Raw genomic sequence first — 15,326 nt, forward strand, 5'->3', positions numbered from 1 at the left:
CCTTCTCCCTTCTCTGCTTGAACCAACTACACAAACTCCAAAACCCCTCTACCTCGCCAAAGTCCTTGAATATATTGTCACCTCCCATATCCACGGCCATCTTTCCTGCAACTTCATGCTTAAATTGTATTCTTATGTTTGAAGCTTAACTAGTGGGAGTCATCTCAGTTTAGCTGGGTTCTATATAAAAGAGGCATAAAGCGCACACTCAGTAGGCTTTGCGCGCGGTGAAGTCGAGACAGCCTAAGTGAGTGAGAGAGCCCAAGTGAGGATTGGAACTTGGTAATTTGCAGCAGGGTGGTAATTTGGTGCAGGGTGGTAATTTGGTGCAGAGTGGGAAGAGGTGCTTTTTCCCTTTTGTTTTGTTTTCTTTCTTCTGACATTTCAGGAGCCGAGCGGAGACGAGTGGTTGGACCAATGGCATCTTGGGATGGTAAGCGGGTAGACGTCACAGGTGCGCTGTGATTAGATTGGCCAGGAGGAGACCAGCTAAATTTGAATCTATCTGGTAAGTAGTGGTGACTGCTAAGTAGTTTTTCTTTTCTTTTCATTTGTCTATTTTTTTTTGGCATTGTAGTTGCATAAGTTAACCTGAGGTTTAAGACATAGCAGGAGATCCCAGACCCATGTCATGCTCCTCATGTGTGATGTGGGAGTTCAGGGACATGTCCACTGTCCCTTGCTCCTTCACGTGCAAGCAGTATGTTCAGCTGCAGCTCCAGTTAGACGCTTCTCGGCCTTTTGGCTCAGAACAAGTGTAGTTTCATTTGATCGAGAGAAGCTGAGGATTTCGATGTCGATCGTGGATTGGAGAACTCGGAGGGATTGAAGTCGTCAAAGAGGAAGTGTTTGGAGCTTGGCTGCTATTGGTGGATCTCCATGCTGGCCTAAACCTCTGGTTTAGGCCTAACGCCATACAGTTCAGACCCAACGTACGAGCTATGGATGCAGCTGCATCCCGACCACCAGGCTGGGGAGTGCGAAACACTGTCCGAGTCACAGTGAAGAAAACGGAAGGAGAGTCACCTGTGGGCCAGAAACTCTTCGTGAAACGGGTGCTGCTCGAGTGTTGTGGGTTTAAAGCAACAGAGATCTTCTGCTTGCAAAACTTCCCCAACAATGGTATTTTTGATGTCACCTTCAAGAGCGTCGCAGCGTGCATCAAATTCTTGAACGTCTTCAAGGAAAAAGGTAACCAGAGTCCCCTGTCGATCCTGACTGCGGAGCCTCTGTTTACGCTACCGTCGCAGCAAAATCGGGTTGTTACACTGCACACGTACAACCCCCACGTCCCTGTGTCTGATGTGCTCACGTTCCTCGCCAGGTACGCTGAGCTGAAAAGTGACAGCGTGCAAGTGAAAGACACCTTCGGCATCTGGACAAGTGAGCACCAGGTCAAGGTGACTCTGAGAACAGACGGCAACGGAACCATCCTGCATCCCCCCTCCAGTTTCGCTATTGGAGGAAATCGTGGCTACCTCTACTACGTGGGACAGCCACGAGTATGCCACACCTGTGGCAAAACGGGGCATGTTGCCGCAAACTGCAGTGTGACCTTCTGCAAAAACTGCAGGCAGGAGGGACACATGACTAAGGACTGCAAAGAAGACAAGTGCTGCAACCTGTGTGGGGAGGCCGGCCATCTTTACAGGGCCTGCCCGAAACGCGGGGCAACATATGCACAGATCATCAGCAGCGGAGTTGAAAAGGCGACCAGAGAGGAGGTGCATACACCCTCCACCGAAAAAGACACCATGGCACAGAATGCGGAAAAGCAACAAAAGATGAGACCCCAGCACGCCCTGACAACCCAACCCCAGCCTCATCTGATGAGGAACACTCAATGGAAGAGGAAGAGGATGGGACAAAGAATAAAGAGCCCTGGGAAACAGTGAACAGGGACAAACGAAAGAGAAAACAAAAAAACAAACTGAAGAACCCCCCGAGGGGGAGTGGCAAAAAGCGACACCTTTCAGCCAGCGCACTTAGCGCCGACACCTCCTCCGATGAGGGACAACAGGACAAGAATCGGCCTCAAATAAAGAGGCAAAGCACCAACGTGGAACGGGAGGCACAGACCCCCCAGACCACCAACCGGGAAGAAAATAAAACCCGCCGAGACAATCAACCCCTGGCTCATGGGAACAGCAATATGACCAATGGCCAGCAAACGCCGGACATTGAAAACAAGGTCACAGACCTACCCCCGATAGTAACAAGCAGCACCAACCCAGGCGAAGACCGGCCTGCAACCCCAACACCTACTGACTGCCACAACGAACGCCAGGGCTACACCACCCCCCCAATGCATCTGCATCAAAATCACGGGGCCAGTGCGGACCAGAACAGTTTTCTCAGCCCTGCAACTGTGCTAAAGTTTGCAAGCACCACCGGCATGCTGGGGAACATCCAACAGCTGGAACAGCCAACTGTATAGACTCTGGACTCTTGAGACTGGTAAATCTACCTTTTTATAATGGGTTTAAAAATTGCATCCATAAATGTGCGAAGCATCAAAGATACTTCGCGGTGTGTAGCCACACTCAACTATTTAGGAAATGTGAAAGCCGACCTACTGTTCCTGCAGGATTGCGGAATTCCGCACCTCAGCCACTACAGGCGCTGGTCGAGCTGGTGGTCCCACGGGCCGTCCATCTGGTCAGGAGGAAACGACTGCCGCTCCTCTGGCCTGGGTATTCTGCTGCGGGGAGGCAACTTCACCATCTCCGACGTTAAGGAGGTGGTGGGCGGGCGCATCCTCGTAGCAGATGTGAAATACAAAAACACCCCTCTCAGACTTATTAATGTGTACGCCCCGGCCGTAAAAAGTGAGCGGCTGGCAGTCTTTCAGCAACTCCCACTGCTGTTGGCCACCTCCAAGCCGGTCATCCTGGGTGGTGACTTCAACTGCATCATCGATGCGGCTGGACGATCCAGCAGAGCCGACAGCAAACTAGACGCTACGTCCAGACTCCTGATGGAAACGGTAAAAGACGCCAAGCTGCTCGACGTCTGCAGCAACCCTGCAGACGGAGCGCAGCGTAGATACACATGGTCACGGCCAGACGGGTCCGTCCGCTCCAGGATAGACTTCTTTTTTGTGTCCCGAGCTTTCACGGTCAGGTCCACCGACGTAACGCCGGTGTTCTTCTCTGACCACTGCCTCCTACTGGCCGACTGCCACCTGCAGGAAGACCAGGGGGTAGGCAGGGGGACATGGAAGCTAAATGTAAAACTGCTGACCCCTGAGAACCTTGAGGAACTCAGGAGGGATTACAAAGGTTGGAGAACCGTGAAACCCCTCTTTGGCGCCCCACATCTCTGGTGGGAAGCAATCAAGGGGAATACCAAGAGGTTTTTCATCCTCAAAGGCGTTCAAAAGGTGAGAGAGAGACGAGGGGTCATGTCCAGGCTCCAGAAAAGTATGCAGAATTTGCTCCAGCTGCAGTCGATGGGGGTGGATGTCAAGGAGGATCTCCAAGAGGTGAAGAGCCAGCAAGCCTCGCTCTACACCCCGGAGGCCTCCAAGGTTATCTTCCGTTCCAGAGTCCGCTCCGTGGAGCAGGACGAAAAGTGCTCACGCTTCTTCTTCCAAAAGGTGCACAGAGAGACCTCTGTGATCAGCAGCCTGAAGGAAGAAGATGGCTCTGTAAAGTCATCGCAGTCTGACATCCTGAGGATCAGCCAATCCTTTTATGCCGGACTGTATGACCTGAAGCCAACAGATAGCACTGTTTCCCAGACCTTCCTGTCGACTATCACGGAGGTCACCTGGACAAACCACTAACTCTGGACGAGTTGACAAAGGCCGCCAAGTCCTTCGAGACGAGTAAAACTCCCGGAAGCGACGGCTTACCGGTTGAGTTGTATTCGGCTCTGTGGGACTGGATGGGCCCAGATCTGCTGGAAGTGTACGAGAGTATGCTTCTGGAAGGCAGCATGTCAGAGTCCATAAGGAAAGGCATCATCACCCTCATCTACAAGCAGAAGGGGGAAAGGGAAGAAATTCGAAATTGGCGACCCATTTCACTGTTGAATATGGATTACAAAATTCTAGCCAAGGTCATCGCCAATCAGGTCAGGTCTGCTCTGGAGTCAGTGATCCACCCTGACCAAACCTGTGCTGTACCCGGCAGGAAGATCTCTGATAGCCTCGCGCTACTCAGGGATACGATCGCCTACGTGCAGGACAGGAGGGTGGACACTTGCCTCATCAGCCTTGACCAGGAGAAGGCTTTTGACAGAATATCGCACACCTACATGATGGATGTGCTCTCCAAAATGGGGTTTGGGGAGGGAATTTGCAATTGGATCAAACTGCTCTACACAAACATCTATAGCGCAGTCTCAATCAATGGGTGGGAATCAGAAAAGATCCAGATCAGAGCTGGAGTCAGGCAGGGCTGCCCTCTCTCCTCTGCCCTTTTTGTGTGCTGCATAGAACTTTTTGCCGAGTCCATCAGGAAGGATCCGGGTATAAGGGGAGTGACGATCCCAGGCATGCAAGTCAAGGCCTCCCTGTACATGGACGACGTTGCTGTCTTCTGCTTGGATCCTGCGTCTGTGCGCAGGCTCTTGACCACCTGCGACCAGTTTGAACTGGCCTCGGGAGCCAAGGTAAACCGTGGCAAGAGCGAGGCCATGTTCTTTGGAAACTGGGCCGACTGGTCCTTTGTCCCCTTCACTGTCAGGTCAGATTACCTGAAGGTGCTGGGGATATGGTTCGGAGCTGCTGGGGCGTGCACCAAAACCTGGGAGGAGCGCATAGCAAAGGCAAGGCAGAAACTGGGCTAGTGGGAGCATCGCTCCCTCTCCATTGCGGGCAAAACCCTGGTCATCAGGTGTGAGGTACTCTCGGTGCTACTGCACGTGGCGAAGGTCTGGCCCATAACCCGACCCTACGCCGCAGCAGTCACCCGAGCCATCTTCAAATTCATCTGGAGATCCAAGATGGACCGTGTCCGAAGGGACACCATGTACAAACCTCTGGAGAAGGGAGGGCGGAACGTACCCAACGCCTCCCTCATCCTGTTGGCCACCTTTGTGTCCAGCTGCATCAAGCTGTGCGTGGACCCCCAGTATGCAAACACCAAGTGTCACTACATACTGAGGTTCTACCTGTCCCCGGTGTTACGAAGGATGGGCCTGGCCTCATTGCCGCGGAACGCTCCAAGTAGTTGGACCTTACCGTACCACCTGTCCTTGGTGGAAAAGTTTTTGAAGAAAAACACCTTTGACCACAAGGCAATGAAGCAGTGGTCAGCACGTAATGTCCTCGAGGCCCTCAAGGAAAAGGAGACCGTGGAGGACGTTGGATGGTTCCCTGAGCAGGCTGCCAGAGTCATCTGGCAGAACGCCTCATCACCAGAACTTTCAAACAAGCACCAAGACCTAGCTTGGCTGGTGGTGACAAGGGCCCTCCCTGTCAGATTCTTCATGGACACACGAAGGCTCTGCGCCAATGCACGCTGCCCTCGGAGTGGCTGTGGGGGAAATTCCTCCTTGTGGAATGTGCCTTTGCAAAGAAGGTCTGGAGAGGGATGCAGTGGTATTTGTCAAGGTTTATCCCGAACAGATCTGTGACACAGGACTCTGTGCTCTACGGACTGTTTCCAGGGACACACACCGAGACAAATATCAACTGCTGCTGGAAGGTCATCAACTCGGTGAAAGACACTCTTTGGTCTGCCCGAAACTTGCTGATCTTCCAGTGCAAAGAATTGTCCTCGACCGAGTGTTGCAGACTGGCACATTCCAAGGTCCAGGACTACGTGCTGAGGGACGCACTCAAGCTTGGGGCAGCTGCCGCCAAGGCGCAATGGGGGAAGACCACTGTGTAAGGTCTTTCCAGCAAAGGTACACCGAGGGGCGGGTAACAGTGTAAACCCCCCTCGGTCTGGGCAACCAACACTCCAATGTATAAAACAAACATGACAATGTAAATATTTAAGAAGGAATTGTAATGTAAAGAGTGATATGTGAATAATAATATCAAAATTGAATGGAAGAAAGTCAAGGCAATGTGTAACTCTGCCGGAAATGTATAGTCAAGACAATTTGAAATGTTTCTGTAATGCTTATGATAAATTTTATGAATAAAGTATATTTTTTGAAAAAAAAAGCTTGACGGCTCTGGAGCTGCGGCTGGACTCACATTGGAGCATCCACAATGCTGAGGAAGTCGTGGATAGCATGTTTAACGAGTTGGTCACACGCAGATAAAGAGTACTGAGGGAGATAGGAAATGGGTGACCATCAGACAGAGTAAGAGTAGGAAGGCAGTGTAGGGGTTCCGTGCAGTCATCCCCTCCAAAACAGGTATACTGTTTTGGATACTGTTGGGGGAGATGGCTCACTAGGGGGAGGCAGCAGTAGCCAGGTTCATGGCACCATGGCTGACTCTGCTGTGCAGGAGGGCAGGAAAAAGAGTGTAGAACTGTAGTGATAGGGGATTCGATTGTAAGGGGAGTAGACAGGCGTTTCTGCTGACGCAAACGAGACTCCAGGAAGATATGTTGCCTCCCGGGTGCAAGTGTCCTGGATGTCTCAGAGCGGCTGTAGGAAATTCTAAAGGGGGAGGGTGAACAGCCAGCTGTTGTGGTGCACATAGGCACCAACGAAATAGGTAAAAAAACGGGATGAGGTCCTACATGCTGAATTTAGGGATCATAGAATTTACAGTGCAGAAAGAGGCCATTCGGCCCATCGAGTTTGCACCAGCTCTTGAAAGAGCACCCAAGCCCACACCTCCACCCGATCCCCGTAACCCAGTAACCCCACCTAACCTTTTTGGACAATAAGGGCAATTTATCATGGCCAATCCATCTACTCTGCACATCGTTGGACTGAGGGAGGAAACCAGAGCACCCAAAGGAAACCCACGCAGATACAGGGAGAACGTGCAGACTCCGCACAGACAGTGACCCAAGCTGGGAATCGATTCTGGGACCCTGGAGCTGTGAAGCAAAGGTAGTTATCTCGAGATTGCTACCAGTGCCACGTGCCAGTCAGAGTAGGAATGACCGTATAGACAGGATGAATACGTGGCTTGAGAGATGATGGTGCAGGAGGGAAGGATTCAGATTTTTGGGAGATTGGAACCGTTTCTGGGGGAGGTGGGACCACTACAAATCGGACGGTCTACACCTGGGCAGGACTGGAACCAATGTCCTAGGGGGTTGTTTGCTAGCCCTGTTGGGGAGGGTTTAAACTAATGTGGCAGAGGGATGGGAACCAATGCAGGAAGTCGGAGGGTAGTAAAAAGTGGATAAAAACAAAAGTCAGTAAGGAGAAAAGTATAAGGCAGAGGAACAGATGGAACCGTGTTTATGTCAATGCAAGAGGCCTAACCGGCAAGGCAGATGAACTCAGGGCATGGATAGGTACATGGGACTGCGATATTATAGCTATTACTGAAACTTGGCTCAAGGAGGGGCAGGACTGGCAGCTCAATGTTCCGGGGTACAGATACTATAGGAAAGATAGAACAGGAGGTAAGAGAGGAGAGGGAGTTGCGATTTTGATTCGGGACAGTATCATGGCAGTACAGAGAGAGGATATATCCGAGGGTTCGCCCACTGAGTCTATATGGGTAGAATTGAAAAATAAGAAGGGTGAGATCACTTTGATAGGACTGTACTATAGGCCCCCAAATAGGCAACGGTATATTGAGGAGCAAATATGTAAAAAGATTGCAGATAGTTGCCGGGAAAATAGGGTGGTAATAGTTGGGCACTTTAACTTTCTCAACATTAACTGGGACAGCCACAGCAGTAGGAGTTTAGATGGAGAGAAATTTGTCGAGTGTAATCAGAAATAATTCCTCATTCAATGTGTGGATGGCCCAACCAGAGAAGGGGCACCAGAAAACGTGACCTCCTCTTGGGGAATAAGGAAGGGCAGGTGACAGAAGTGTTGGTGAGGGATCACTTTGGGACCAGTGACCATAATTCCATTAGTTTTAAGATAGCTATGGAGAATGATAGTTCTGGTCTAAAAGTTAAAATTTTAAATTGGGACAAGGTCAATTTCGAGGGTATTAGGCGGGAACCTTCAAAAGTTGATTGGGGGTGCATATTCGCAGGCAAGGGGACAGCTGGTAAGTGGGAATCTTTCAAAAAGATGTTAACCATGGTTCAAGGTGAGCACATTCCTCTGAGAGTGAAGGATAAGGCTGGTAGAAGGAGGGAATCCTGGATGACTTGGGATATTGAGGCCAAGGTCAAAAGGAAGAAGGAGGCATATGACATGCATAGGCAGCTGGGATCAACTGGATGTTAAAAATTCCCCCAACTGCCTTTGGCGACTGCCCCCCTTCCCCCCCCCCCCCCCCCCCAAAAAACAATTAATTTTTGCTGACTTAAAATGACGTCCTATTGAATTGGGACTGTGCTCCATGACTGTCATTTCAACTGCCCACCACCTTGTTCACCCTGGATGGACTGAGCAAAAATCAAGGATTTATTGTTATAGTTATCTTGTTGAATGTCCAGCATGCATTCTGGTTGCAGAGGAGGCTCAACATTGGCTGCTGGCGTTCCTGTTGTTTTGCGTGGCTTGACCGTCCCACCGCCGGGGTCGGAATCCCACCGGTGGGAGCGACTGGAAACCCACCCAAAAGATTCAATTTCTGTACATGGGAAGCATTAAGGATCTTGATAATTAAATGCAGTTTCTTTGTTGTGAATGAGAGCCGAATAAAAAATGTTTGCATTAATTCACTTTTTGTCGGTATAACATCATCAAAGTGATTCTAACTTGCATGCAATCCGTGTCATTTCTTTGCCGTTGCACATCAGTCTTACCGTTTAAATGAGCCCATCATTAATAGTTTATTCATAACAGCTCCTTCCACTTCACCGAAGAAAGTTCCAGTCTGGGAAAAAAAGGAAAGAAATAATCTATCTGCGAGGAGCTTAGGCCACTATGGAGCTGCAAAGAATAAAATTGAAAGCGACAAAGGCCAGTATTTGACATGTTCTAATGTGACAGTTACAAAGATAAGTTTTGGAGTGTTCATTATTATTCAGAAATCACAGAAGGCTCAGCAGTCAAGGCAAGTTATGGTAATAATACTCTGCCGTGAAGGGGCAGGTCAAGGAATTTGCACAACAAACAGGTGAATTTGTAACAGACCATTTTTAAAAGAGACACAATAAAATTCATAAAAGTTTACGAAGCAAACTGAATAACAACTTTAGAAATATTATGTGCCAATCCTTTATTATAATATGAAAGAGCTGTGTATGCATTACATCGAACGAATTGGTCTAACAGTGATGTGTCAAAGGAAATTGTCATTTTTATAAAATGTGCCTTCTAATGTTTAGAGAAGGAATTGAAATATAAATGTCAGACATGAAATGAAAAACCCAATGTTGGAAGTTATAGTGACAGAACTTGAAGTGCAAAGTGTGATTATAACCAGATTAAATCTAGAATTACTGCAGAAGCCAGAAGCATCTTTGTTAAAGGACAAAACAACATTTATTTTGGACCGGGAACTACCGGCAGGAGCCACTTAGGAAATTCACAGCAGAAAAGCATGAAATGAAATGCATGTTAATATTTGATAATGTTTGACCTCAGTCATGGTATTTTATACATCAGTTTATTCAGATTTCAAATATTGCTGAGTTAGGTTTTCTCCAAGTTAACTGTAAATTAATAATTACTAGCAGAACTGATATTCTTCATCTATAGAACAAGAGGAGGAACCGTTTCAGAAGTGTTAGCAAAGATAAAATGGTAAACAGAGGTAAACCAAAAGTAACTTCTTGGCGCAGAACTTTTAAAACTTAAGATATTACAGTGGTAATATTACAGTAATACTTACAGTATTACAGAATATTACTGCATTTATGTTAGTTTTATAAAAAGGCAAATGATCAATTGTAATCTCTGTCAAAACTGTGAGGAAAAGCAGAGAATATTTGTGATTTGGGGAGATCATCAAAGTCATCAGGAATTCTGAAAATGTATTGAACAGATTGACAATTTTCACAATGATCTTAACAGGTTAGTTTAATGCTGTGACCCTTAACGTCGGCCGGAAAGATGGCTTTGCTACAAATACAGAGCATCTGTGTCTGAAAATCTCAAAAAGGTGGGTGAGATTTTCTGCCTTAGTTTGCATCACTGTCTGTGCTGAGTCTGCACGTTCTCCCGTGGCTGCGTGGGTTTCCTCCGGGTGCTCCGGTTTCCTCCCACAAGCCCCGAAGGACATGCTTGTTAGATGATTTGGAGATTCTGAATTCTCTCTCGGTGTACCCGAACAGGCGCCGGAGTGTGGCGACTAGCGGATTTTCACATCAACTTCCTTGCAGTGTTAATGTAAGCCTACTTGTGACACTAATAAAGATTATTATTATCTGAAATAAAGTTCAATTCTTATACTACTGTTGCTGCATTATCTTATCATTGTTTCACCCTGAAATTGCAAAAACAAGCACACAAAAGCTAAATTTGAACATTTATTTTAAAGCTGACATCTTGTAATTTTAAAAAATCCTGTTTAAAATGGTAATTTTGGCACAGGATGATGTTCATAGAAAAATGGAAACATTTCCCAAATTGTTACTGGACCAAATCCTCCCTTGAAGCCTGATGTCTAAAAATCCATTTGATTGCTGAAATTTTATTTATGCTACAGTGGTTTCAGTAATGAGTTTAAGATGAGTGCACTTTGGTAACTCTCAGAAGGATTAAAATTCCAGAATAGAATGGTTAGCAAAAGTATTTCATTGGTCCAGTTTTCTAGACAGATAGTAATTGTTCAGAGTTCCTGCAGCATAAGATACCCAGATGGAATTAGATCTACCAATTGAAGTGTCTTCTGCCTAAAAGAACAGACTCTTGCAATTACTTGTAAATTATATTTAAAGGTAAATGCCAAAAACTTACAGTAAATTTAATCTGCTTGTGACGTGTCCAAAAATACCACAGAAATGGAAAATATTATCCGATCTCCAACTTAAAAGAGAATTGTGTTTGCAGACAGGAAATTAACAGTCATCATAAAGGAAGTTACATCAGTTAAACTTGATACTGGAAGAAAATATTTGCAAAGGAAAAGTCATGGCAAATGCCAACTGCTACTGTGACCTACAAATTCAATCACCCTGTGCCTGTATTTGAGGCTCAAACTGGTAACAGTAGCATCCAATATGACCGGTTGCAAGCATGCATTTTTTACAAGTTGAAAGTGTGCTACCCCCTTCAGCGCATCCACCCCCTGTCCCTAATATTGGCACGGGCTTGGTCCAACGAGCCCATCAGAATGATTTAAAATAATGGACAGAATCTTCTCATTGTTTGCAGAGTGACGTAGTTGGCAGGAGTAAGGGGATAGAAGCTGCTGGCCCCAGGGACAGTTTCCTCCGCCATATGGTTAGGTACTCGGTGCAAAGAAAAGGTAAGGGGTGGGTCCCATGATGTCATGCTGGCGGGGTGGGCTCGCAACTTAGGTTTCTAAAAGATCTGGATGCCTTTTATGGAATATATCTTTTTGAATATAGTCAAGAGGCGGCTGGATATAGCACTTGGGGAGAATGGGATCAAAGGATCAAATGGGAGAAAGCAGGATTAGGCTATTGAGTTCGATGATCAGCCATGATCGTGATGCAGAGCAGGCTTGAAGGGCCAAAAGGCATCCTCCTGCTCCTATCTTCTATGTACCGAAAATAAAAAAATATAGATATAACCCTCAAACTGCTAGAACACTCCCCATCACAAAGGAACTCCCACCATGAACCCCCCCCCCCCCCCCCGCCTTGTGCACAGAACACCCTTCCCCATCAAGGAAAACCTCCCCCCAGCACTACCCCCTGGCACTACCAGGACATAACACTCTTTCCTCTGGGGGCTGTGCTCACCTGTGCATGCCATGGGGGGGGGGGGCTGCCGTTATTCAATTGAATGGACAATTTAATGTAGGGGGACTTTCAGGGGTAAAAGCCTTATAATTATATTTAAATATATTCGAATAGGGATCCCAACATTCAACGTTATGTCATCGATGGGGCGGGGGGGGGGGGGGGAGACAGAGGTAGGGATAATCACAACGGGAAATCCCACCAGGGTAAAATGCGTTGTGGGACACTCGCAGGATTGTCCACCCCTCCACCCCTAATCTTGCTGAACTCTCTCCTCAAAAACAGGAGAGGAAAATATCCCCCCCATATCTAAAACATTCTCAATGAACCTCTGACACTGGATAGAGAACCACTTTGTGATATTGGGCTTCCCCAGTACCCACCTCACTATGCTTGCTAGCAACTCATGGTGTTAACAGGGAGGTGTAGATACTTCAGACTATTTTAAAAGGTCATCCACTACATGTGGGTTAGCAGCTGATCTTTTCCAGTCATGCACACATTTTAGTCTGTATTCTGACACTGGAAACTGAATTTTGACTGCTGAGAAGACTTTGCTCATGTTGCACTGTTCTTCATTGCCTTTGAATCTGCTTGACTGCAGTCATGGCTGGTCTGGTCCTTTTGGTTTGGGGGCTGGAGGAGGAAGTGGAGCAACAGGGAAAAGAGCAGAGAACAGGAGCAACTAAGACAAGGAGAATGAGGAGGAAGGCACACCACAGGAAACCATACACACAGCAAGTATTCAGGGAGCACTTCTCTGACATCAGCTTTCCTTTTCTTTTTAAAAAAAATATATTTTATTCAAATTTGTTTGGTCAAACAAGAACAGTACAGGATTTTCCCCTTTTTACAACTTTAAAACAATATAAATAATAATGACCGTTTTTTAACAAATAAATAATATATTAACTAAACGGCAACTGCCAACAACAAAATAATAACTCTCCAAAACAATGACGTCCCACACGCCAGTATAAATAGCTAATATACAAACAACTATAGGAAACCCCTGAGGGCCCGCGTGGACCCCCTCCCCCTCCTCCCTCCCCTCCCCCACCCCTCCCCCCACCCCCCCTCCCCCTCCCCCCACCCCCCCACCCTTCCCCCCCTCCCCCACCCCCTCCCCCCCACCCCTCCCCCTCCTCCCCACCCCTCCTCCCCACCCCTCCCCCTCCTCCCCACCCCCCCACCCCTCCCCCCCACCCCTCCCCCTCCTCCCCACCCCTCCCCCTCCTCCCCACCCCTCCCCCTCACCCCCCCACCCCTCCCCCTCCCCCCCACCCCTCCCCCCCACACCCCCCTCCTCCCCTACCTCTCCCCCACCCCTACCCCTCCCCCCCGATCCCTACCCCCCCACCCCCACCTCTACCCCCCTACCCCTCCACCCTCACCCCTAAACCCCCACCCCTCCCCCCACCCCCACCCCTACCCCTCCCCCCACCCCTACCCCTCCCCCACCCCGATCCCTACCCCTCCACCCCGATCCCTACCCCCCCACCCCCACCCCTCCCCCCCTCACTCGTCACTCCCTTATGCCGTCTCCACTGCCCCCAAATTTTCAGTGTTGCCACCACCACTGGACTTGCGGTGTACTTTTTCGGGGAGAACGGTAAAGGCGCCGTCGCTAATGCTTGCAGGCAGGTTCCCCTACAGGACGCCATCTCTAGTCTTTTCCACGCCGCTCCCTCCCCTTCCCCCATCCACTTGCATACCATTGATATATTGGCGGCCCAATAATAGTCACTTAAGCTCGGCAGTGCCAGTCCCCCCATCCCTGCTACGCTGCAGAAACCCCCTCTTCACTCTTGGGGTCTTCCCAGCCCACACAAAGCTCATAATGCTCTTATCCACTTTCTTGAAAAAGGCCTTTGTAATCATCACAGGGAGGCACTGGAACACAAAAGGAAACCGTGGAAGGACCACCATTTTGACCGCCTGCACCCTACCCACCAGTGACAGGGGCACCATGTCCCATCTCCTAAAGTCCTCTTCCATCTGCTCCACCAATCTTCCTAAATTAAGCTTACACAAGGTTCCCCGGTTCCTGGCTATCTGGATCCCTAGGTACCGAAAATCCCTTGTTACTCTCCTCAGCGGCAAATCATCTATTCCCCTGCTCTGTTCCCCAGGGTGCATCACAAACAGCTCACTCTTCCCCATATTCAGTTTATATCCCGAAAATTCCCCAAACTCCCTGAGTGTCTGCATTATCTCGGGCATCCCCTCCACTGGGTCCGCGACATATAACAAATCATCCGCGTATAATGACACCCGGTGCTCTTCTCCTCCCCTAAGTTCTCCCCTCCACTTCCTAGAGCCCCTCAGCGCTATGGCCAGTGGCTCAATTGCCAACGCAAACAGTATCGGGGACAGGGGACACCCCTGTCTTGTCCCTCTATATAGACGGAAGTAGTCAGATCTCTGCCTGTTTGTGATCACACTTGCCACCGGGACCCTATATAAGAGCTGAACGCACCCAATAAACCCCTCTCCAAATCCAAATCTCCTCAACACTTCCCACAGGTAATCCCACTCCACTCTATCAAATGCTTTTTCAGCGTCCATCGCCACCACTATGTCCTCCTCTCCCTCCGGCGGGGACATCATCATCACACCTATCAGCCTCCGTATATTAGTGTTCAACTGTCTCCCCTTAACAAACCCAGTTTGATCCTCGTGAACCACCCCTGGGCCATAATCCTCTATCCTCATCGCCACCACCTTGGCCAAGAGCTTGGCATCTACATTCAGAAGGGAGATAGGCCTGTAAGACCCGCACTGCAGCGGGTCTTTGTCCCTCTCCAGGAGCAACAATATCGTCGCCTCCGACATCGTCGGGGGCAACGTCCCCCTTTCCCTGGCCTCGTTAAAGGTTCTCGTCAGAAGCGGGGCTAGTAGGTCCATGTATTTCCTATAAAATTCCACCGGGAACCCATCTGTTCCCGGGGCCTTCCCTGCCTGCATGCTCCCAATGCCTTTTACCACCTCCTCCACCTCAATCTGTGCTCCCAATCCTGTCCTCTCCTGCTCCTCCACCTTCGGGAATTCCAGCTGATCCAGGAAGTGCATCATTCCCTCCTTCCCTTCCGGGGGTTGAGCCTTATATAGCCTCTCGTAAAATACCGTAAACACCCCGTTCACCCTCTCTGCTCCCCGTTCCATCTCACCCTCCTCGTCCCTCACCCCACCTATCTCCCTCGCCGCCCCTCTCTTCCTCAATTGTTGGGCCAGTAACCGGCTCGCCTTCTCTCCGTACTCATACTGTACTCCCTGTGCCTTCCTCCATTGTGCCTCTGCCCTGCCTGTGGTCAGCAAGTCAAATTCCGTATGCAACCTTCGTCTTTCCCTGTACTGTCCCTCATCCGGAGCCTCAGCATACTGCCTATCCACCCTCAAAATTTCTCTCAACAATCGCTCCCTCTCTTTACTCTCTTGTTTCCCCTTATGGGC

The 15,326-nt window shown here is 48.9% G+C and overlaps 1 protein-coding gene across 1 annotated transcript in view; it reads right to left on the reverse strand.

Annotated features, from left to right (window-relative positions):
• The window catches only part of cacna2d3a (calcium channel, voltage-dependent, alpha 2/delta subunit 3a), a 1,400,547-nt gene that overhangs the window by 220,799 nt on the left and 1,164,422 nt on the right, over positions 1–15,326 (reverse strand). The window contains exon 31 of the mRNA XM_072472475.1: positions 8,805–8,875. Within this exon, the coding sequence (XP_072328576.1) occupies positions 8,805–8,875 (71 nt within the window). The remainder of the gene's footprint in view (positions 1–8,804; positions 8,876–15,326) is intronic.

This window comes from Scyliorhinus torazame, chromosome 13, assembly GCF_047496885.1.
Source record: "Scyliorhinus torazame isolate Kashiwa2021f chromosome 13, sScyTor2.1, whole genome shotgun sequence".
Classification (NCBI taxonomy): domain Eukaryota; kingdom Metazoa; phylum Chordata; class Chondrichthyes; order Carcharhiniformes; family Scyliorhinidae; genus Scyliorhinus; species Scyliorhinus torazame.